A 25,501-nucleotide genomic window follows, 5' to 3' on the forward strand; every position below is an offset into this window, starting at 1 on the left:
GGTAAGGAGAGGAGCTATTTGAGCAGTTTGCAGGCTTCTGAGCTCTGTACAATTAGATTTATGGTAACCAGAGCACTTAAAGCAGAGGGAAGCAAAAAACTACCAGTAGACTACCAATTTTCCTTGAATTATTTCCCAAAATAGGAATCTTTAAAAAAAAAAATCTAAAACATGAGAAATGCTAGTTCAATGACATTTAGTGAGAAGGTGCTGGGGATTATCTATCGTTTTGTCTGTAACTTTGACATTTGTGAGTAATTAAACTCATAGGAAACTCCCAAACCATTAATTGCTATGAATGATTATGTGTGTGCGTAGTCACTCTTGTATCTGATAGAAATACATCATATTATGCATAAATAGTCAGCTGGACCATATTTCTTGGTGAGCCTTACGCATATGTGAGTGAAAACTAAAACAGCGTATAGAAAAAGGGTTGTGTAGAAAGAAGTGACACAATTAAAATGAAAGAGCACAGAGCAGTAAGTCAGTGGCAAGCTGAGGGACGCGATGTCTGCAGCACGTGGCTTTGATGTGTCCAAGGGACCAGCTCCCTCTGCCATCCGAAGCCACCCGAAGGGATTAACCCTCTGAGCAGCTCCTGCAGGACACTCAGACATGGTATTGCTTGGAGACATCTTTGAAGCTTGCCCAGTTAATTCCGTGTGACAAAGTCTCTCGCATTTCCAAATACAAAATATACATGCTTTTAAAATTATTAATTTATAAGAAGTCTGTTTTCAATAGTAGGTGTTGTCACCTGTTTGAGAGACGTGGAACCAAACTGTAAATTTAATCATAGTTTTATCCCTTTGACAGCAAACATTTTAAAAGAAGCCTTTTACTTCCCCCCACCCCCATGTTTTTATTGAAACTGAAATATATTTTTAATTTGCATTATTGCAGACAAAGCAAGCATTCTCTGAAGCAAATGCCTTGGTGAGGGAAGGGAAACTTGATTCTGGGTTTCCGAAGTGGCGGGGGGCGGCATCGTTGCTGCCGCGGGGCTCGGGGGGGACATCACCCCCTGCGCGGAAACGCTGCAGGACCGTGCAGTTGGCGCTCAGATATGAGTTTGACTTTCCACAAGGCAGCCTGCTCCTGCTGACTTGCTCTGCAGCGAAACTCATATTTAATCATTGGGATTTTTGCCTAAAACTGCAGGATTAGAGCCATAGTTTAAAAGCGAAATCTCGACCCAGTAATAACCGTGAATTCATTTGACCCCCAGGTCTTTCAAACGTTGCCCTCGGGGGAGTAAATGAATGTTGCTTGCAGTGTAGTTCTCACACATACAATAAACCCCCGAACCACACGATGCCTGTGAATGCTAACCCGGAATTTGAAAGATAATGAAAGTTGTACAGAAACATTGTTCATTACCTGAAAGACGGGAAGGACCAATGTTCATCAGTCTTGTAACCTTATTAAAGTAGTGCAGGAGTTGGGATTCTTTCCCAGGGGCTTTTATAAAATAATTATTTACACCACTGAGTTTTGATAGCAGAGAAAGCAGGCGTTTACTGTGTAAACTGAGAAGTTTTCAGAAACTAATTAACTGTGCTTTTCACTAGACCTACAAAACTCCTTGTGGGAGAAGCTTTTGTTAGGTCTCAGCTAACAGGCTGAGCCAGTCCTGTCCAAAGTGAGCACCGCAGTTTTGGGGACAGATGAGACAGGCTGATGTAACTGGAAAGCAGCACAAAGATTTACTTGCCCAGCCTGTGAAAAGGTGCCCTGGCTACTTATATTTCAGTCGGATGAAATAGGGCAACATTAATGAACGATAAGCTGGTTTTTCTTTACTTAGAGCTAAGGATTTATGTCTGGAAGTGCAGTCGTGACGTTAAACCCACTGTCCTGATGTTCCTTACAGCGTGGAAAGGACTGGTCCGGATCTGTTCGGCTGCTCATTATCTTTTGAAAGGTGCTCCTTTTCCCAGTTGTAAGCGAGAAAAGTTGGAGTTAAAGCTACTGAGCTGGTTTGCAAGTGCCTACTTGTTATTCTCGGCCTATCATAACCCCATTTATTTAACTTATTCTTTTTCGCAGCAAAGCTAGTGCTTCCTGTGCCAGGTAGGAGTTCCTTGGTAAAGCGGTGGCTTTGTCTGTTCAATCAGATATTGAAAAGATATGCCTTTGGCGGATAAACGTGATACAATATTGAACCTGTTAGTGGGCAAGCAGCAGATAGGTTTATCTCCAGCCGTACAAATAAATCCGTTCCCAGTCCTCGCGCTGACGTGCGCAGCGCTGTTCCGCTGTCTATACCCAGGGAGCGCATAGATTTGCCTTTTCCGACTTTATCATACAGGCACTGACCACTCATTTGCTTTACTACACTTGCTGTGTGTACTTAGTGCAGCTAAGAATTGTATTTGATGATTTCTGGTGTTGGTTTTTAAACCTCCCCCAGCAGTTACTGCGTACCTAACAGCCAGCAGCCACCCTCAGTGCTGCACCAGTAAGAAGTTAATGGTGTAACTGGAGCAGCTTAGTGACTGGGTTTGGACTTCTATCCTCTGTGTGGAAATGTCTGCACACTTCAGAATAATAATCTAACAGTTTCTAGCAGTTAGTCCAGAATATACTTTCTCTTATTTTAAGGAAACTATGAAAGAGCTAACTTCTCACAGATTAAGTTCATGAAAGCCCAGAGTTTTTGCCGTACGCAGAATATATACGTGTGTCCTTGTGAGTAGTCATAGAGAAAAACATTTCAATAGAACATTGGCAGGATATCATGCCTCCAGCTCCAAGTCTGTCTGAATTTATGAAAAACAATTGTGCAAGCCTATCTCCATAATAAAAGCAAGTGCGTGTTGATGGGCTGAGCTGGCGTAGTAGTAATGTATGTTAAAAAAAGGTCTGTTTGGATCTTACTATCCAGCTCTCTGATCAAAATATTATTCAAATGAAAGACTTATAGCTCTAAATATCTTCTTTTGCAATTACATTCACATACACATGTATATATATTTCAAAAAATTAACATACCTGTTGTATTTGAGTCATTCAGGATTCTTATAAGCTATCTAATCCACTATCAGTATTCACTGGTCCACGTTTTTGAAGCAAACATTGATATCCTAGCATTAGAAAAATGTGACCGGAGCAAGAAATTGCATGAAAATTCATACAGGAATTTGCATGTTCTTTTTTTTTGTTAAAAAAAAAAAAAAAGCTTAATGCTGCTTAAAACTTCTTGCCTTACAACTTGTTTTTCATGTTAGGTTGAGCAGAGGATTTATTTTTGGCAAGGCTTAAGTACGCTGCTATAAATTAAAATCTTAAACACAATACTCGCAAAAGTTAAAGTTGAGATGAGGCGTTTCATGGTGTCACCTACTTGTCAGTCTGTTAAGAACAGATTTATGACTTGCTCAGAAAGAATCTACTTGATATATGGGTATCGCACACAACAGTTGCAATGCTCTTCACCTGGAGGCAATGTGTTTTCACCTGAGAAGTTAAATATTCTCCATTATCTAAAGATATCCAGAAGCCAGATTTGTAAACAAGCAGTGCCGAAAGCTGATTGCTAATATTTTATTACCAAATCGTTTATGGGTAAGGTGTTTCAATTGTCACAATAAAAGTGTAGGAAATGTGTAACTAAGCACCTGCATCATTCATCTTACACCTTCTAAAATAGCAACATTTTGCTTTGTGTGTTGGAAAAATGTGTTAAAATGATAGAAACAGTGAAACGATGTGTAGGAGAAATGAATAAAAAAATATAAAACCTTGTGCTTTGATTCCTCCTCATGAAAGCTAACTAAAACATATTCTTTACGTTTTCACTACAATTAAGAAAGAAACAGTTGCGTTCACTGTGGGAAGCGGAGAGTTTGTTGCAGAGAGCTTGAGACTAAGGAGGCTTTGGGGCTTCCCTGGGCTTTTCAGAAGGCATGCATAAAAATGTCGTGCTGTCTTTCCAAGATAGCCAATGAAACCATTGGTTTTTATTTTTTGTTTTTGTTATGTATGTTTGTTTTGTGGGGGTTTTTGTTTTTCTTGTGGTTTTGGGGTTTTTTGGTTGACTCGGTGGTTTTGTGGTGGTGGTGGTTTTTTGTTTGGTTTGGTTTGAGATAGTGGTGTGGGGGATTTTTTTTCTTCTTTCTCGCTGGCTAACAGCAGGCTGTTTTCTCTGGGAAGCTGCTGGTGGGTACGTGCAGCTGGTGAACGATGCCTCTGGTGAGGAAGGCGATGCTGGTTCTGTAAGCTCGGTCAGTCTGGAGTTACGTGGACCTGCGCTTTCAGGAGGATACAGCTGCTCTGGTGGGAGTGGTAAAAGTTGGTTTGGTGCTGGGGTTTGAGGTATTTTTTTTCATGTTCTACTAAAAGACAATCCTCACCCATCTGCCATTGAAATGTTGCTACAGAGCTGTGCCCAGGGGTGACCGTAGACCATACGTGCAGTCTTTCTGCACAAAGTGAGTGATTTGTGATGTAATTTTTAATTGACAGGTTGGACTTCTGTTGTGAGTCTCCTTATACTTTTGAGTCAGCGTAACCTTGCAGATTGAATTTTGTTGGGTTTTTTTTAATTATTATTTGCAATTGAATTATTGCTTTTTCAAATTAGAAGAAGGAACAGGACGACTGAAAAAGCTGTCATAGTTTTATTGGATAATCTTCCTAACAAAAGCTTTAGAAAAGTAATTGTGTACAAAACAATCTATCGCATAAAGTCTTTGTTCCACTTCCCTTTTGGTAAAGGTCACAGCAGCAGGTACCTCCAGAATGGTGCGAGGCATCTTTTGCTGGATGCCCAGACAATGACGAGCCAGCTTACTGCAGGGTGACATCTCTCTGGATTCCTCATCTGCTAGAGATTAGTTTATGCCATGAATCTGTATTTTTGCTTGTGTTGTTCTTGACCATTTCTAACCCTTTACTTTTCACTTCTAGCTCTGAAATTTCCTTTTTACAATAGATGGATTGTGAAGATGCAAGGAAGAAGCAAATACTTAGAGGGTAGTGTTTTTCTTGGAATTCAGAGTAACTGATGTTTCTTTTATAGGTTACAAATATTCAAGCAAGAACAGTTTTACTTTCCTGGTCACCTCCCACTGGCCTTCTAAATGCAGATAGACACAACAACGGTTTGCCTTACACCTGTACCTACGAGGTTGCCTTATCAGATAAAGGAAGGGATGGAAAATACAAGATAGTTTACAGGTAACAGCATCGTTTTTACACTTGTGTTGCTCTCAAATTGTGTTTTTGTTAGGAATAAAATCTCTGAGCTTTTCAGAGTGTGTGTTGGCGTGTCCATCAGTCGCAGAAAAAAGGCATGTTTGAACACCCTGTAACTGCTCCCTTGCTGTCCCGTCAGCCCCCCTTGCTGGAGGAGCTTGCAGGGAGCTGATCGAGTCCATGTCACAAGGTCCCTAATTGCCATCCCCTCCCACCTCCCTGGCACATGGCAGATCTTGCATACGATGCTATTTCTCCCATTACCAGTGAAAAGGTTACTTTTTCCTCTCATGCTAAATGTCAAAAGCCTTTTTGTGTGTAGCAGGCAGGATAGCTGCCTTCCTAATGGGCTAAATTTGTGTGGACTTGCAGAATTAAGAACAGTAAAGCCAACGAGCAAAAGTTGAGGGCTGTTCTGCTTCGTAGCTTCTTAAATGAGCAGAGAAGGGAACACACCGATCAGTAGGCTGTAGAGGCTCCTCGGAAAAACCCAAATACTTGGCTCTCAGCAGTGTTCAGTAAAAATTCTGAGGGATTGCTCTCTCTCTCCTTCCAGGGATCCTCTGAGCTCATTCTGTGATCAAGTACATATGGTGTTTGCCTTTCTTTTTCCCCGCTAATGACGTCTAGGATAGAAAAATTTGAGATGTGACCTTGGCTGTTGTGAAATAGTTAATCTTTCCCAAATCTCATTAAATAGAGTCCAGGTGGTACAACATTTATGGAATTACCGCTTGAGAGCAAACTGTCTCCTTTCTTAAAATGTCCTGTGAATTAGAGTATTCCTCCTGGTATGTGGAAGGCAGATCTCATGAACTGTCTTGGGTAATATAAAAAGAGCACGTTAACCAAGGAGATACTGCCTGATGTATATATTTTTTTTTCCCTCTGGTATTTACACTAGCTGTTTGTGAGCCAGTGTGAGCATCTCTATAGATTAATGTGTGCTGCTGAGCTCTTAAAATGGAAAGGAGACTTTCTAGAACTTCTTGTGCTTGCTGATGTGATGGCTGCACATTTTCTCTGTGTTATGAAATGTTGTGCATCTGTTTTAAAGCTGCTAGTAGTAATCTGTCTCCTGCTGCTGGCCAGAGTGCAGCCATTAGCTTAATGTGGTACGCACCGTCACGAGCAGCAGTAATCATTATTACTATAGGCAAAAGAAAGTCTGCAATATGTTTAATATATTGTCTTTGCAAGGAGGTGCACTCATTTCAGAGGGGAAAGGAAAAAAAAAAGAAATTCCACAGCATTGGACTGTATAACAAAAATAAGGTTTTTTTGGTGGGTTTCTGACAACTCAGCAGTCTTGTGCTTTCTGATTGATTTGTTCTCGAGATCTCCCTGTGTTTGTCCAGCTATCTATGAAATATTTCTTTATGCTAAACTGAGAATTTTCTTTTTTCCCATATTTTAATAAAATCGTGAATAAGCCAAGCACTGACATGAGTAGGCCATTACTTATTAAGCACTGACCTGTACCTTAATCTTCACAGAACTGGCAACACATGACTGAGCCTAGTGTTTATTTACCAGCAAACAAATCGGGGGAAAAAGAATAGCCCTAACTACATTGGCTACATTTGAAATTAATAGGTTATATGCTAGCTTTTTCCTAAAATGTCTGAAAGTCTGTGCTTTTACTTTTATTGGTACTGAAAGAGATCTGGGTCCAGCTCTTGGGGCATTTATTAAACGTCTCCTTGCTGTGGTCCACACAATGTGATTGTGGAAGAGATAGCAAATATGTGTAATGGTTGTGCAAGAAGCTATACGTTTTCCTCTGAAGTTCAATGGCTTACTTTTGTAAAGTATTTTGAAATAGCGAATGTGCAGAATGTATAAAAGTGATGTATCGATTCTGCTCCTTTCAGCTCTGGGAAGGTTGAAAAACTTTTGCTTTATGCAAATATCAACAAAATGTAAGGACAGCATTGAAATAAACCTATATAGCCAGTTCACTGTATAAATTGGGATAACTCCTTTTCTCTTATGTATACGCAGCCTCATGAAGTTTTCAAGAAACATGAACTGTGTTGACAAATTGTTGGTGTATTGTTTACTACTGCTTTCCTGTGCTGGGATGTCTTTTTCTTCTTTCAAATCATAATATGAGGGAGTCACTAGTCACTGGAAAATCACTAGCTGTGCTAAATGTGATACTACTTTTTCAAAACTTACTGATGTGTTGGTTTTGGGGCTTTTTTTCTGCAGTGGAGAAGAACTAGAATATAACCTGAAAGACCTTAGGCCAGCAACAGATTATCATGTCAGGTGAGTTAATGTGACTATGAATGTGACTTGTATATAAATTCTTCAGTTATATGAGAATAAATGTGAAAGTTTTTCATCTAGCTGCACAGTGTAGCTCAAATTTCATGGTCACCTTTGTAGGTGTTTTTTCAGTGGTTTCTAAATATTTTCTGATATATTTTATCTCACACGTCAAGTTACAAGAGTGCTTTTTGAACAATACATTTTCTCTCATGTTGTCATTCCTACAGTAAGAGGAGAAAGACATCTACATATCTGTTTTTCTGTCTGTATGTATAATAGGCCTGGAAGTGCTTGTGTATGAAAGTGGGATACCTCAAGCTTCTTAATTTCTCTCAAGCAACTGGTGTTTCTTCAGTTATTATGACATAGGTGTGCTGGCACTGAAAGTACTCCAGCACAGTTTCTTCATAAATACTCCTTGCTTTGTGAAATAAATATGCTGATTACGGATCTATCTGACCGTAGTAATTTTAGCATTTATTCAAAAAAAAAAAAAAAAAAGAATTCACAGGGGCCTGTCTTGATACCTTGAGAGCGTGTTTCTCTTTGATTCTAAAAAAGGTGTTTTACACATTTATTAACACATTCTTGGTTTTGCTCCCTGATGTTTTTTGTCTGTGGTGTTATCTGCTCGCATTGCATTTTTAAAAGACTTTGCTTAGGAACCAAGGCTTAAAATTCACATCCTGTTCACTTAGGCTCAATATCCTTTTAAAAAAAAAATCCTTTCGCTCATGTCTATTGTTTCCTTCTGTTTTTCTAAACAAAGGCTAGGATTGGCTTGCTTTTTCATATCAAGGCTGCTACTGTTTGTAAAACTTGAAAGAACAAACACTTCACATTTTGGCTATAAGAATGACCCAACACCAAAATGTGTCTGCCTTGCTTTGGCACTATAACTTCTTTATTTTTAAGGATGTTCTCTAGCAGCGCCCTAAAATGAACTTTTCAAGCACAAGACCAGAAGGAACTTCTTGTAAATAAGTGAAAGACCCAGGCTCCCAGCCCGAGCAGACAGCGGATGGTAGCGAGGAGGAGAAGGTTGTAAAACATTGTTCAGTTCCTGCTCTAAGCATCTGAGCATCACTTTCCACACCAGCTCCAAACAGCAGCACAGTCACGATGTGCAGCGTGGCGTTGGGATCTCGTGCCATTTTTAGGGATGTTGCGGGTATTTGCTCCATGGCCTGGCTGACCTCTTTCTCCCTGCCTGCAGCTCCCTCCACCTTCCTGCAGGTTTGCCAAATTATCGATTGTTTGTGCACAGTTAGCAATAGCTTTTGTTTAAAAATAAGTGACTGCCAAATAGAGAGGTCAGACTTCAAAAGCAGCAGCATGTATTTGTAGCGAAGGGAACTGACACTGAAAAGGCTGGCTGTTTGTTTTCCGTGGCAATTTTTCTCCACTGAAACTGTTGCGGATAACGACTGTGAAGAAATAAATCTGTTAAGTGAAGAGATTTATGAGACCAGCAGTTACTCGACAGATCGCCGTGGGTCTCCTTAACCTTGGCAGCATTTCTCAGGGCTTCGTCTTCCCACAGACAAGCTGTTCGTGCTTGATCTGCCCCGCTGGGCACCCAGGACAACCTGTTTTGCTCTGAATCTACCTCCTGCGTTCCTTCAAGTTGTATTATTTTGGTACCTTCAGAGATGTCTGGCTCAGTGTTTCAGTGACTTGCAGAAGATGCTCGTTAAGCTCATTTTTGCGTGGTTGTATTCTGCGGTGGTGTGTTTGATGCTTAGCTACGCCGATGTCCAGCACACCTACACACCACTTGCCAGGTGCAGACTCAGTTAATTGCCTTTGTTTGCACTCCAGACTGCTAACAGGTGATGGGTAAAACCACACTATAGCAGCTCTTGTGAACCTCCCCCTAAAGGTTTGATTCTACGTAGGTGGGCATTGTACAGAAATTACTCTTATCTACTGAAAACAAATTTAGAAATTGCCCTTTCTTAAACTCTTCATTCAAATACACAATAGCTACAGCCAGCTCAGAGGTCATCGTCTGGTCATGGTTTGAACATTTCTTTTGAGTAGAAGACTTCCAATCTGCACTTTTCTTTCACTGCATGGAAAATGTGAATGGAAAAAATAACACCATTAATTTTTCAGAAAAAAACACCTCGTGAGGAAGTGCTCAACTATATTGTATTCGCTTACCCACATTATTTGGTATTGTATATCCCCCTCTGTGCTGATATAGAGGATTTGCCTGAAATCAAATTTTCTTAGAAGATTTTTAGTCTATCAGAGCAATGTTCCTGAGCTGTGTTAGTTCTAATTCATGGAGGTCCACTAAGTATTGACACCTGAGCACTGTAGAAGCTTGTACCCATGGAAGGAGACCAGCAGTTACCGCCACTCACATGGTACATGTGAATCAAATGTATTATAAACCACCCATTGAAGTTTATACCTTTTTCTCGTGAGTTCATACTTTCTGTTGTATTGTGAAGAGGATTTTAGCACAGTGTGTGGAAGTCTGGCAAAAGGCAAGGAAATAGTTGTGGAAAGAAAAAATGATGATAACTCAGTGGTCTAGGGGAATATTTGCACAAAACACCGTGATGTTCCTCTTCTGCTGTGAATTTTTTTGGCAAACCTGTATCAAGTGAAGCAATGACAGCCCCTGGTCTGTGAGAAATCTGTCATTGGTGGACAGTATTGTGTATGCTTTGGTAGTCTATTTGAGGCTGAGGCAGTGCTGTCTCATCTTGTAACTGTCAGCAAATTTATAAACCATTTGAATGTTATTTCCAGGGTATATGCGATGTACAACTCAGTAAAGGGATCCTGCTCAGAGCCAGTAAGCTTCACCACTCACAGCGCAGCACCAGAGTGTCCCTTCCCACCCAAACCCTCGCACAGGACCAAAAGCTCCTTAACCTTACAATGGAAGGTGGGTAATGCTTGGATCGGGCAAGAAAGCAGTGAAAAATAGAGTTTACTGACAGTGAGCGTAACATTTGAAAATAATTGAAAGCTGAGACAGTTGTTTTTTCAGTAAGGGACTTGAACTTGCTCTACTCTGACACATTCCTCCCCGTGCACTGATTTGAGTTTTAAAATGTATGTGTTTCATTATGTCCAGCTTCTTCTCGGTATTTGTTAAGAGGTTGCCAAGCTGTGTGCAAACCCTAAGCTTTGGTTTTTCTTTAAACTCTGAAGTCATTTGCCTGCGGGGAAGTGGTTTTATCTTATTCCCCGAAATCACCTTTTGTTTATTTTTGTTCATAGGCACCCATTGATAACGGTTCAAAAATCACCAGCTACCTTCTAGAGTGGGATGAGGTAAGTAGTAACTAGTTGAAATAAATACATAAATAAATGGCACTCAGACTTTACAAGGATTTGCTGAGTAAAGAGAAAATAATTACATACAGGGGAGAGCAGAAGTAGGCAAATGAAATCCTGATGGCATTAGGCAAAGAGTTAGAAAGGTGAAAGAGACAGCGGGGGGGAAACTTTTCATTCACTGTATTTTATGCAAAGGCAATGTTATGCTTCTGTACTTTTGAAATCTAACTTTTTACCGCCCATTTAAGGTACCTAATTTCTTGATTAACATTACTTACTATTTAATTACTTGTAATGTGTCTGAGAGTTCCGTTTGTGATCTTTTTCTTCTGGATGCCGTCCCTGCCTCAAGGGAGAAGAGGCATCGTCACGCAGCCCTTCTTGCAGAGAATGTATTCAGGGTGTCCCTGACATAGTGGCAATTAGTCTTCTTCCAGACACAGAAGGAAATAAGTTCTCTGTCCCAAAGATCTTACATGGTTAATGAGCAGTGTGCTGTTGGGGAGAGTGCCAAAAGCAAGATCTGCTGGGGGGTATGTTCTGGTTCCTCCCTCCAGTCCTTTCTGCCTCCTTTCCATTGTGCAAGCAACATTTCTATGGAAAGCATGAGTCAGTGAATATCATCTTTGAAGGAAAAATTATGTATTGGGTGACAGAAAAGGCTCGGGCAACACGTAAAGAAAAAAAGGTGATGAGTCAGGAAATGAAGAGTGCGAAGGGTGTTTAGTTGTACAGTCTGAAAAACGTCTCTTGATATCCTAAAGGGAATATTCTGTTATGAATTGTTTTCCTTCATTTTGCTAGTAACGTGTTCCCAGGTCATTCTGCTACATGTTGGATATTTGGAACCACTCACTGTGCAAACACTGTTCAGTATTGCAGCAAGAGAGTCTATATGATGAGAAACCCACTGAAGTGAACTGAAATTAAACAATAATTTCAGAATGGCTTACTGTCGCTCTCAGCATCATGGAAGGGGAAAGGTCATCAGTGAAGAAGAAAAAAAATCAGAGTGTGAGGTCTGAAAAAGGAGATTAAAAAGACATTTCTCCGAAAGGATGGGCCAAGATGATCCCGTTCCACCTTCTGGGACACCTTGACTGTGCAGTTATGATTTCTTGCAAGGCTTCCAGTAACTTGGGAGCCATGGGAATGTAACAGCACTGAGCAGTGAAGCGGTGGAAACATGAATAATTCCAGCCTGCAAAGGGAAGGGAAGCAACAGAATGTTTTGTCAGAAGAAAAACCAACAATAGACCATTAATACAGTGCAAATTCTTTTGATGTTAATTTTGTCCACATGGAGCCTAGCCATGATTTTGGATATATGTGAGAGAATTCTGCTCGTGTCCTGTAAAGCCTTTAATACTGAGTATATCCCTACAGTCTCAGCTTCAGAAAGAATTGTTAGGGTGTCTGTTTTTCACAAGGCAAAAGTTGTTTGGTGTAGGCTAGCTCGTATACCAATGGGGAAAAATGAAGGCATCCTGATTCCCATGGCCTATCTGTTTTAATTACCTGGTTTTCTCGGTTGCAGTCCTGAAATCTGTGATCCCAGTGGATAGCTAGCCAGCAAAGATGAAAGAATAATGGCCCTGCACAAGTTATTTTGGTACATCTTCAATGGTTTGACATGACTCCTGACTGAAATGTAGTTATCTGGTTGTGCGAGAGTTAATGCCACAGGTGTAGCTTGTCTGAAAAAATCTTCCTCTGATATGAGACAGAACTGCAATTTTGAGTTGCTGAATTAAAACTTGCTATTGAGGCTTATTAAAGACAAAGTCTGAAGATACAGGCTGGCTGTGCCTGCATCTGCAGGAGCCTCATCTACCTGCGACAGTGAACTTGGCAAGCTATTCCATGCAATTTTTCATGTGCCATTGCAAGCTGTGGCTCCGACATAGCGTGCTGTTAGCTACCAGAGTTACGGCACCCAAGTACAAAAGAGAATTCACTTGCAATGTCCTGTTCCTTCGCACTTGGTTGTGTAAACTCCACATAAGCAAAAGCACCAACTTTGTTACAATGCCACACTGTGTCCTGGTGAAATCAAGAAATAAATATATCAGGGAAGAGGAGAACGCTTGCCAGGTGGCAGCAAACGCTCTGCCAGATCTCAGCTAGAGCTACATTCATTAGCTACAGGGCACAGAATAAAATATAAACATGGGCAAATCAGTGATCAGAAGGAAATTAAATTGTGGCTGCAAAGCAGAGGGGACTTTGCATGAGTAGAGAACAAGAAATCTATCCAATGGTAGTTAGAAAAACGCCTTAATGTGTCAGTTTGCCTTGAGAAGTCAAGTCCCTTCCTAGGGAAGGACAGCATGCAAGTGAGCCTTTGGAAGCCCTTGCAGCACAGAAGTGATGAGCAGATCCTGGAAAATCGTTGCGCAAAGGCTGCAGACCCGGACCACAGAAGCAAAGTTGTCATCAGGCACGGGAGCCGTGGGGAGCGGTGGAGGTGGTGGAGCGAGCGGGTCCCGCTGTGTCCCAGGCACCCTGGCCTGGTCCCCAGCTCCAGCCATGCCACCCGTTCCCACCAAGGCAGGGGCTCCACGTGGTGCGTGATGAGTTGTCTCTCAGGGGAGACTCAGATCTTGGAGCATGTCAGATGTTCAACAGTATCTCAACTCATTCCTTGGGTTTTTAGAAGGCAAAGTCGTAGTTTATAGCAGCTACAATGCAGCCAGGAATTTAGATGGCATCACTAGTATATGCAAAAAATAAATAGTTGCTGTAAAACGACAGCAGAAGCAGCATGTTTGACAGCCCTAGGATTAGGTGAGGTTGTAGTTTGTAGCAAGGGGGCAGCATCTCATCTCTTTGTGGCTGCAGCTGGGGAGTCCCGCAGGGCTGAGGTGCTGGGGGGCTGCCTGGGACCTCATTAGACAAGCTTTAGATGAAACACAAATGAGTGGCCTTTGTTTCTTCACTGGAATTAGGTGTGTTGTGTTCTGACCTACTTTGATGAAGATAATGCTATGCTGCTTAAGATGTGCCAGTCCTACCCAACTTCTTCTTGTTCTTCACTTTAGTTCTGAGTTTGGGGATTTTACCTGACCTACAGACTCTGGAAAACAGAATAGTTGGTAGATAAAGCTATTCCTGTTATTTCACGTTTTTCCCTGCTATTTGGATTAAATTGTTCGTAACATGGCTGGCATTATATGTTATTTAGAAAACACAAATACTTTCTTTCTCAGTACTGAAATAGGTCTTTGAATTACAGTTGTAATGTCTTGCTAATAAACTGTTTTAGCTTAAAATGCATAAGAACCATGGAGAATGATCTTCATTCTTTAACAGCAGAGTAAGAAATCAGTTCAGTGAATTGTCACTCAGATGAATTGGATGTACGCTAGCAAAGTTTCCGTTGACTTCAAAGGAGTTAGGATCAGCCCTCCATGTGTTTTGGAATGCGGTAGGATCTGGATGTGCCCGCACCTCAGCTGCTGCGATTGGCAACACTAGTCTGAAAACAAAATCTGTTAAAATCCACCTTCTGACCCTTTTTCTATGAACTTTACAAACCTGAACCCTTTGAACTTACAAACCTGAACTAGGCAATTGATGACTTTGTGCCACGAGTGATTATTCAGCCTAAGTAAAAGGCTAATCAGAAAAAATAGCCTTAAAAATATACCAAACAGAAAACATCACTGTAAAGGAGGTGATGCTTTCTCCCGATGGCAGCATTCGTCACAATCAACTAACTGTTAACTGCATTGAAAAATGCCACTGGCACTGCTGTAAGAATCAGACCTTTGTTACTAATTAGATGTGAATTGATCACTCTGTGATTAAGTGGTAGTAAATAAATGTTTCTCTTGTGCATATGGATAGTGAGAGTGTCCTGTTCATTCTCTATGGGAAAGTAGAGGCCTGTTCTGAGCCAGAGACGAGGACATCCCTCTGATGTGGTGTATCTTGCTGTTTTGTATATAACTCAAAAGCACCTTTAATTCTGATCCAGTAAGCACCTCATTCTAAGTTGCTAAAGAGAGAAACTCATACAATACCACACTATCTGATGATTTGATGATGGAGAGTTAAAAATTAAGTTAATATATAGATAAATGGAGACAATTTTGTTCTGCCACAAAGTTTTAGGCTTCTTGAGGCTAGCAGAGGTGTGCTCATTTATACTCGCTGACAATCTGTGCCCTGCATCTCAGTGACGCTCCACCAGAATTCGGATACAAGCTCGTGCTTGGACTTGTGCATGTTCACCTTCCTGCCTTCTAGATCTGTTCAATGCCTGTGTCACTTCTAGGAGACATGCAAGGGGAGAGTCTTGGATAAAACTGGGTTTTGTGCATATCTTAAGGGTGTTTCATAGATCCCATTCTGTCTTCTAAATGTTTGTATATGTAGAAAATTCAGTCGTTTGTATAGGAGCCTGTACAGTAAGTGCTTTGCAGAGATATTAGGGTGTGTTACAGTAATTGTTGACATTTTGAGCCGCAGCTTTTTGTCAGATTGAGTATCAGTCTGTTGCTTTTTATTGCCCATATGAATGAAACACAGAAGCTAACGCCTGCAGCCAACTGCCCCCTTCCCTCCTAGTTGCAGATCTGGTGCTGGCAGCTTTTATTCAGTCTTTTGCTGTGAGCTCTTGTGAAGGACCATGCTGTGGTTCTGCATCCACTGTACCTGCAGTGGCCCGTTCCTTCTTTTGTGTTTATTTACTAGGTCTGCTGCAGGGAACGCAGCCAACAAAACCTATTTAAAATCTCATAACCCTTGTCTCAATAAATGCCATCTCCAAGACAAACTCAGACACTCTGTTTTGAGTGTGCAGCTTGAAATTTAGCTGAAATAGCAGGCAAAACTCTTAAAAATTGTCTTAAAATGCTGTGTTATATTATTGTACAAATTCTACTGGATTTGTTGAGCTGAATTGTTCTTGTTTCCTCAGGCAAGTCCTGAACATCACAAGATGGGTTGTCCTCATGAAGAACGGGGAAAGCAGACTGGGGAAAGCAGGGCTAGTAAAGAAGTCAGACAGTGTCTGCTCTCTCTCTGAAATCCGTGGATTAGAAATATTTGCGGAAATGATACACTGTATTTTAAGCAACTTACGAAACATTATTTAAAGGATTAAAACTTGGATGCCGAGCGTACAAAGAATAGGAGAAGGATTCTGGGAAAGCTGTAAGAGTCTTGGGTGGCAGCCAGTACCAGCCTGCCAGTTGTTCCTGTCTATAATTATGCCAGCATTAGTGCTTTTATAAATCTTGGGAGGGAAAGAGCGGAGAGACTATTTCCAGGCTATTAATGCCAGGATAATTAGAAATATCGGCCAGCCTCTCCAATTAGTGCCAATAGAATCCAAAATACCAGCCAGTCTGAGTAATTTGAGTACCAGTTGGTCTCTGAGTGTGTCTGGGGAATGTACCATACCCGTTCTAGAAGATAAATATATACAATATCAGAATTTGTGCTGTTAGGAAGTTGAAGGTAATGTAAATGTTTGGCAATCTCTGCAAAGTTTTAACCCACCAGTTTGACAAACTGGAGTTTCCTTGGTCCATTGCTCTCAGTTCAGGCATTGTGCTGCAGGTGAGATTTTCTGTGACTTTTCTTTTTAGCAACCCATTGCTGTTTGTCTGTTCGTTAATCACATACTTAGAATTTGGTCACTTTGTTCTCTTGGAGAAAAAAACATAGGGAAATTATTTTAAAAATACTTTCTTAAGCAGAAAACAAAAAGAAGATCAAATGTTTTCAAGTGGCTTACAAGTAGTGAAGTCATTAAAGAGTTAGAGAAAAAATAATTTAATGCATCTAAAGCTATAAAAGAGAGTTTGAATAAGGAGGTTTACGACAAACATTTTACAGAGTTCTTCCTTCTGTGTTGCAACCTGACTGAAAAGTTGTAGCAATTGATAGGGACTGGAGAATAAGCGAGTGGAAAATGTGTCCTACTCGGCCATTTTTGAAATTTTTGATGATGAAGTGATGTGTTGACCATGGAGGAAGGACAGTGCATGGGAGGACAGGCAGAGCTCAAGGAGGCAGCAGCAGGTGAGGCTACACCTGTAGAAATAATTTTCCTGATAGTCTGCTTATGTGTAGAAACAGCGTATCTCCTGTCAAGCTGGTGTTTATCAGGTAGAATAAGTAGTCTTGTCTATGGGCAGATGTGAATTTTACCAAGATAAAATAAAAATTAAGAATTGTAGAGACAGGTGCCAAAAATAATAAATGGCATAGCAGAGCTCTGGCACCAGAAGAGGTTGAGGAGATGGGTATAACTTCATCTCCTGCACCAGTTTGAGCCCAGGGGTGTGCTCTGCTTGGCTTTTCTTCTGGTGTGCTTTGGGGTACTCTCTAATGTTACTGTCCATTAATTTTGCATTCAGGTTTTGAAATTAAACCTCCTTAAAGCTGCTTCAAATCAGGTGAATATTATTTATGTAGAATTGAGCGGCCTAGGCCCTTTCTCCTGAAAGATTTCAAAGTGACCACTTCCCGGTGTGGCATAGGGTGAGACCAGTTATTCTCCGTCATCTTGGGGTTTCTGTCCTGCAAAAAGCTCAGCTTTGTTTTCACCCTAGGGGCAGGGGTGTCAAACTCATTTTTACCAGGGGCCATGTCAGCCTCACGGTTGCCTTCAAAGGGCTGAATGTAATTTTAGGACTGTATAAATGTAACTACTCCTACCAAATCAGATTGGATTGAAAAGGGTTTGGTTTTGTTTTAAATGTGGTGGGGAGGGAGGGAAATTCTGAATGTTCCTGTCCTTGGCTGTGCTGTTTTATACTTAATGTACCTGAGGAAGGACTTGGGAGCCAGAGAGATGTCTCGATACCCTCTCTTGCTGCTGCCCTGTTTTGGTTTTGTCAGGGCTCGTCATTGCTCCAGGTCACGTTGATGTGCGAACCTCCCATAAAATTCAGCTCTGGCATCCAGGTCTCTTAACAAAGCTGCAAACTTCGCATCAAACCCTCTTTGCTCATCACATGCTGCTTGCTCTGAGCCGACAGGGACAGAACCCAGAACGTCAAATATTCCTCTGTGATGGCTGGATCAATGTTGCTGAGCAGAGGGTTGTCCCAGGCTTGTCCCTCTGAGCACAGCGGTGGGGTTGGTGTGGGCAGTGAGGGCCCTCTGGTGGGATATGGAATATTTCAAAGGACCAGGCAGGGCTCACATAGTATTCGAGGTGCAGAGGGCAGCACCGGCAAGAAATGTTGGTTGCAGCTTTCCTGTGCGCCTGTGACCGCATCAATCCGGAGATGAATTTCAGCCTTAGTTTGCATGCTTTTTTTGTTAATAAGTAGGAGAAATTGCATTTCAAGCAGAATGACAGAAGCTATAGATATCTCACGAAGATAATCTAGAAAAAGGAGTAATCTGACAGCAGACTCTTGATCTGTATTATTTTAGGTAGCAGAGCAATGCTGTGAGTGTCCTACACAGCTTTCTTTGCACAGTGCTTGTATGAAAGCATCTAATTCTAATACCATTTAACAGCACTTTTTAAAATAAGAACTGCATTATTTTGTTTCATAGCTATCCAATTACAGATTGCTCTCTTTCTAGGGGAAGAGGAACAGTGGTTTCAGAGAATGTTACTTCGGAAGCCAGAAGCATTGCAAGTTGACTAAGCTTTGTCCGGCTTTGGGTTACACCTTCCGATTAGCAGCTCAGAATGACATCGGTACTAGGTAAGTTATGCCAAGGTGCACGATTTCTTGAGAAAACATGGTAGTTGAAAAGTTTAACTACCAATAACAATGTATACAAAGAGGGATTTCTGTGGGGTTGCTTGTTTTTTCTCTTTATGGTTTTGAGTTAACTATCTGACACTTGCTCTATCGTTACTGCTTTAGAGTAAGTCACACTTTCCCTGGTGGTATCATTCACCTCCTGGGGAATCACCAGGTACCTTCAGCATTATGAGATTAGCCTAAGAAGATGGGCTCCTTTTGAGGTGTTAAATGATGTTTTGTGGTCTGTTCCTAATACAAAAAGAATACATCTGTTATGTAAAATTCCCACTAGGGACCCCTGTGAACCAAGAAAAACAAGCAAGAGGAAGCTGAGCTACAGATTTTGAAAGGAATCTTGATATATTTATTTTTCTGGTTTAAAGCAAAGCCCTTCTGTCTGTTTTCAGCAGGACAGTCCCTTCCTTCTTCAGCAGGACTGGCAGGGCTGGCTGATGGGGTGGGAAATAGGGGTGAGAGAGCCAGGACTGAGAGAGGACAAACACACCCAAGGGCCCGGCAAAATGGGTTTCAAGTTTTACTTCTTTTACACGTGAACAGATGCACTCAAATGAAGATGATGAGAAATCAGACTTATTGCAATCCTCAGGGAGCTCCCAGGGAGCTGAGGACTGGAGTGTGCCCAAAGAGACTGCAGGGGCTTGGTGCTGCTCTGCTCACGGAAGGAAAATAGGCCAGGAAAAGTTAGCTGTGAAGAAGCTAAACATCCAGTGCTCTTGGTATACTCCTTTATTGTCCTTCTTAGCTAAACAGGATCTAATCATTATTACAAGAAGGACAGAAAAAGAAACACTAGTGGTATATGACAATATGTTTTGCTGAGGGAGATTCCTGTATTGCTCTCTCTTCCAAAACACAAATCTCTTAATACACAGCTTTTAAAAGTTACTTTGTTCATGTTCCTGTATTTTCCCGATGAGATGTGCTGGTACTGTTCAGGTATGCAACTTCTTGCAAGATTCCTTTGCTCCCTTGAACTGGGGAGAGGGAGAGAGAGACTTAAGCTGCTGAGTGTAAATGGAAGGGGACTGCCAGTTTTTTGCAAAGGTCCCAGTTTTGGAATCTTATTTTTACCAGATTCCAGATTTTTAAAATATCTTAGGGTATGCTTCAACCTTTCCCCCTTTATATTTTGTTCTTCTCTCTTTTTCTCTTTTTTTCCTTAGGCTATTGAGGAGGGAGTGGACTAAGAACTGTATTTATGGTCAGCTGCTTTGTGTTAATCTGTAAGATAAACACCAGAAGTACATGGCTTATTTTTATTGGCAGCACTCAAAATTATGACATGATAATGTCGTCTAACACTTCATGTTATAAAATGGTTTCGGTTGATTGTAATGCTTGTGGACTATTTAGGATTATTTTTGTCATTTGGATGTTAGTTATAGGTGGATTTTTTTTTTAACTGTAAGAATATTTCATCCAGTATGTTATTTTTGAGGCAGAAGATTCGGAAAAAGGAGACGTGGCTTTTTGTGTGTATTAAATTCATGCAATGACTTTAAGGAGCAAAATATATTTGTACTTTGGAAACGGAGATTTGAAAATTGCAAGAACGTTACCTGTAGTTGAGAGCTCTGATGAGCTGAAAAATCACCCAAATCTTGTTTAAAACATTGCACATGGAAACATCATCTCAAGTTCAACATCCAGAAGTTGAAAACTTGGGGCTTTATTTCTTATGTTTTAGTTCCCCTTTGTTAAATAAGATTTTACTGTACTTCACAATTAACACTAAGTTAATATTTTTGAGTCAATCTAATAGTATTTTTTCCAATGTTACTGTGATGAGATCTGTAAAAATGACTGTGAGGACACATATAATTCTGCATTTTTTTCTATTCTTAGTTCTTAAGCACCAGTTAGGTGCGCATCTTTTCCACCTGGGCAATTTTAACATTATGTGAAATATTTCAATATTTCTCCAAATACACTGAGGTTTGGTTTGGGGTGGGAGTATGTTGGTTGGTTGATGATTGATTTTTTTTTTTTTTTTTTTTTTTTTTAAAATATTCCTCCGTCTCCTTCTCTGTTCCTGTGCAGTGGGTACAGCCAAGAGGTGGTATGCTACACTGCAGGTAATATTCCTCAGACCCCTTCTGCACCAAGGCTTGTTCGAGCTGGTGTTACATGGATTGCATTGCAGTGGAATAAGGTAGAAGGATGTACACCAGAGGAAGTGATTTCTTACACCCTGGAAATTCAGGAAGAAGATAACGTAAGCACTGCGTTACTATAAAGTATACTGCATGGCTTAGATTGAGTTTTCATTTATTAATTCAAGATCACTGAGAAGATTGTGGATTGCTACTTTAGAGGGTCTTTTAGAAATACTGGCAGGATGAAGCTGTGTGATTTGTTCTGCTCCACAGGAGAATTATAGATCCTTAGCTAAAAATCCATACCGTTGTCCATGATTCCTTTACAAAGCTTCCCAGGAGTCTGTAAGGTGCAGGGCAGCTCGTCCTTAACCAGTTCGGTCTGCCGTGTCCTCACCTCTGTGGTGTGTGCTTGCATTCTGTCATCTATCACTTCTGTTTCTGTAACGTGTTGAACTGTTGTGATTGGTTTTGTGCTTATATTACAGCAAAATTGTATTATTCAGGTCAGTTGCACCATTCTTCTATAAGGAAAACTGTTGTGGCTTTGCAGCTTAAAAGTACTAGTAGTAGTAGTAATAATAATAATAATAATAATGCCCTTGACTATAAAGCCTATTTGCTATAATGTGTTCTAGCTACAAACTGTATTACAGAGAGCATTTCCTCAGACTCCTCAGTTACGGGAATTTGTTTGGGTTTCTTTTTTTCTAGGATAGCGTGTTTCACCCAAAGTACACTGGAGAGGAGCAAGCCTGTACTGTGAAGAATCTCCGAAGAAGCACACAGTATAAATTCAGGGTAAAATCTTTCTCCTATTGTCATTGCATAGTATTTTCTGTGTTAGGTTTTTTCCAAGCACTGTAGGGACCTTTTAGTACTATCTGCAAAATTGAGCTATCAAATACAAATGTATCTTATACTAAGACTTAAAAGACAACTTTGGTTTAATCTATTTACTTTTACTACAGCAAATGCTCATTGCTCAGCCTTTTTGAAACAGGCATGGTTCTTGGTACTGTATACTATCAGGCATGATCTTGTAAAAGTGTGGCTCAGGGCCTGAGGTGGTTGTAGTTGGCTGTATTGCTCCCCAAAAACCTGATGTGTGGTCACAAAACCAGTGTCATTCTACAGAATGGAGAATGTGCTGTAAGGAGCCCAGCAAGCGCAGCTTCCTTCCTCAGCTCAGGGGCCTTAGGTTTGTGTCGATTCAAAACCACTTGGCTTCTGTAGGTCTTTAGTATAATCAGGAGCAACAAAACGAAACTTTACCCAAAGACTCATTTAAATCCTTAGAAGCTTTGCATATGTTCTTTTGTGGGACAGAAGACCTGGTGAAGTTGCATGAAGAACAACACAAAAAATTGAAAAGTTGTTGTGGTGTTGCTTGGAGATGCCTTTTATTTTAGCATTGTAAAAGCTGCTGTAGCTGTCTGAGGAAAAGGATGGTCGGTGCTTCTCTGCAGCCCTGCTTTCAAATTAAACGTGAATTTTACATAACAGCATTGGTATGAGAGCAAACTTGTACACTTGTATCAATGGCCACGAACAAATCTCTGATCTGACACAGTACTGACACATTTCCTTGTTGCACGTGGACCAGCATTAATTAGCTATGGAACTTTGGTTTTGTTTGGTTTGGTTTATAGTTTTGAGGATCCATCCCCAAATACAGATGCTCTGGGATCACACCAGTGTATTAAAACTCACAATGGGGTCTATCTGGCAAGTTCCAGGCTTCTCTCTTAACCTGGGCACAATACGGTTCTTTGGGGAACCCCCTTAATAGTAAAGAATTAAGAAGGAAATTTAATTTATGACAACGTATGCTTACAGAGGAGACACCCAGCTGACGTTTTTTATGAAACAAAGGTTGGTTAAAGTGAACAATGGTAGTGTAATATGCTGTTGTAAAGGCGTTTGTTCGGTATTGAGTGAGGGTTTGGCACAGAAGGGCAAATTATACCAAACATGACACGACAAGGTGCTGAAATGTCATTCTCTGAAATGTTTGACATGCCAGTGTGGAAGGGAATCACCAATAGCTGCTTCGAGTGAGGTTCCACAAAAAGCAGTGCTGCTGTATATACTATTTCATAGTTTTATCAGTGACCCGGAAGCAAAGTTTTATTTTTATTCCTAGTAAGACGATGGGGGACGCTACGTTGGGAAAGCCATGGCTCTGAAAAAGTGTTGAAGATCCTGCTTGAACAATCAATTTAATATGAATTTTCAGTTCTTGCCAGCTAGTACAATCTTTAGCTGTATAAATAAGGGAATTTATAAATGTTGCATTACATTTGTAGATCACACTGATCCCTTAGTAACAACTGGGATATTTGTCTAGCTCATGTGTCTGGTGTTCATGGCAAGATGTCTTAAATTGGAGAATAGTCAGAGAAGAACCAAGAGATGAGACACAGGAGTTGATCCTGGCTTTAGTGTCTTGTTTAAAGCAACCATATGAGCTAGAGAACCTCAATTGCATTTTTGGCCTTGAAAATTACAAATTGTTTTCCTCAGACGCCTGTGTTAGAGGATAGAAATTCTGAGAATAACAGAGCTTCCCAAGTGGAAAAGTTCCTGCTAGCTTATATTTACAATTAGCAATTATAATACATATTTTATTACTCACTTCTTTGGCAGCAGATCTCTGTCCCAGAGACCAGCATGAGCTAATACAGCTCTCAGCAGCCACAAAACATTGGACCGTTTGGGGTTTCTTGTGCGATCCTGATCTGCACAGTCTCCTGGCCGGGTCCTCGTGTCTTCTCTCAGCTTAGCAGCCTTCTCCCTGAAGTCAGCAGGAGGTGTTCTTGAGTGGAGATGAAGGATTTGGCTGAGAAAGTTTACTTTGTGTGCATTCTGCTGGTTTCCGTGGCTGTAGATTACTTGTTTCTTGTTTGCATGTCATGCTACTTAAGCTTTTAATTGTGTGATTATTGATACTATGAAGTAATTTGTTTTAAATAGCAATTTGAAATAACTCCAAAACAAAAATAGCATAGTTATTGTTGTTATTTTCATCTTTTTCAAGTAAATAACTGCAAGTTGCCATGTGACTGTTTTAAAGGGAAAAACAGAAGTGCTCTTATCTTAAACATATCATGAGTTATTGCTAGTGGAGGGAGAGGGAAAATCAATGTGGTTTGTTAAGAAACAACGTGACAATCTAATATCTGTTATTAGAATCCCACTCGCTTTGTTGGGAAGTGACGTGTTTTCCAGATTGATGATATTTGTGCAATTACTAAAAGAAGTCTCTTGCAGAACTGTCAGAAAAGCAGTTACGGTAAACAGCGGTGAACTTGTTGTGGTTTTGTTTCAGCTGTTTGCTTCTAATGTGGAGGGAAGGAGTTCTCCCAGTGAAGTGCTGGTCTGTACAACAAGCCCCGACAGGCCAGGACCTCCAACCAGACCTGTCATTAAGGGACCAATAACATCTCATGGCTTTAGTGTGAAGTGGGGTAAGCCAGCTCAGTTTGTCATAGCAGAGCTTTTTTGGGTTATAATAAATGAAAATAAAATTATGTAAATATGTATTGGAACTTAGAATTTTTTTTTTTTTCATGCTGCTTCTCAGTCCAAAGTTGAATGTGTTTGGAGAGTTTGGCAACTTAATTTTTTTAATATTTTGAAAGATGTGTGGAGATGCTTATGCTTTCAGGATCAAAAATGTTTTGATTGACTAACTGGCACTCAAGTGCATCTTCAGGCTTTTCACCTCCCATTTCATGTCCCATTGCAGCATCATCCACCTGCTTCCTTTATCGATGGGACAAGCCTCCATTCTGCATCTCCTTCAGTGCTTTTTCCATACATACTGGTTGTAGCATCATTATCCAGGCACATTATTCTGACTCATGCTGAAAACATGGTGCAGTTAGTGTGGGGGAGTTTGTGAAGGTGAAGGAACAGAATCAGAAACAGGTTCTGTAATCTTTTTGTTTTATTTCACTCAATCTTGATTTACTAACAACTTGCCCTATGTTTTCAGATCCTCCCCAGGATAATGGTGGTTCAGAAATCTTAAAGTATCTCCTAGAGATTTCTCAAGGAAGTCCAGAAGGTAAACTTGAAAGAAATTGTCCCCATTATGACTACGATAAAGTAGTATTGACACTTTGGCCTATTATTGTTATTATCATTAAAGCACTAATACTGTATGTCTGATTGAAACAGAGTTACATACTTGCAGCCTTAAAACGTGCAAGGTTCCTGGGACAGTTTGGGTTGGATTTTGGGGAGGTTCTGTTGTGATTTTTTTTTAAGTATGCTCTTTTTCTCTAATACTGGTGAAATTCTAGGTTATATGGCTGAACCTACTGTTTCATTATATATTTTTAATATATTTTAGAAATATTTATATTTGTAAGTGTATATATGTGTCTACATGTATGTATGTCTTTGAGCGGGAATAATACTCATAGTAATATTAACACTAATGACATCCCTGAAATATATCATTTGTGGAAGACAACATTAAGGATTTTCTTTCCTCCTAGACACTCGTAAACTTGTTGAATTATACTTCTCTAAACCTGGATATATCTCGTTTTTTAGCAAATCAATGGGAAGTGGCATATAGTGGTTCAGCTACAGAATATACCTGTACTCACTTGAAACCAGGCACTTTGTATAAACTCCGGGCATGCTGTATCAGCACTGGCGGACACAGTCAGGTAAGTATTATTTAACAGTAAGGACTATTGGGTTTATGTTTTTCAGGGATTTATCTGCTATTTTTGGTAAAAAGATTTCTGCTTTAAGATGAAGGTGAATATTTTTCCTGTAGCACAGCAAAACTACACTGATTGCAGTTAATCTTGTGTTGCAAGTTGCTGAATTTTAGAAAAATTCTATGTGTACCTGATG

At 40.4% G+C, this 25,501-nt stretch overlaps 1 protein-coding gene across 2 annotated transcripts in view; it reads left to right on the top strand.

Moving 5' to 3' along the window:
• The window catches only part of FNDC3B (fibronectin type III domain containing 3B), a 197,604-nt gene that overhangs the window by 125,507 nt on the left and 46,596 nt on the right, over positions 1-25,501 (top strand). For both annotated transcript variants that reach the window (XM_065639992.1, XM_065639993.1), the window contains exons 8-17: positions 5,027-5,184; positions 7,417-7,476; positions 10,246-10,384; positions 10,723-10,776; positions 18,337-18,461; positions 20,568-20,742; positions 21,338-21,424; positions 23,955-24,093; positions 24,624-24,695; positions 25,190-25,308. In XM_065639992.1, the coding sequence (XP_065496064.1) occupies positions 5,027-5,184; positions 7,417-7,476; positions 10,246-10,384; positions 10,723-10,776; positions 18,337-18,461; positions 20,568-20,742; positions 21,338-21,424; positions 23,955-24,093; positions 24,624-24,695; positions 25,190-25,308 (1,128 nt within the window). The remainder of the gene's footprint in view (positions 1-5,026; positions 5,185-7,416; positions 7,477-10,245; positions 10,385-10,722; positions 10,777-18,336; positions 18,462-20,567; positions 20,743-21,337; positions 21,425-23,954; positions 24,094-24,623; positions 24,696-25,189; positions 25,309-25,501) is intronic.

The sequence above is a fragment of the Caloenas nicobarica genome, chromosome 8 (assembly GCF_036013445.1).
Source record: "Caloenas nicobarica isolate bCalNic1 chromosome 8, bCalNic1.hap1, whole genome shotgun sequence".
NCBI classification, from domain to species: domain Eukaryota; kingdom Metazoa; phylum Chordata; class Aves; order Columbiformes; family Columbidae; genus Caloenas; species Caloenas nicobarica.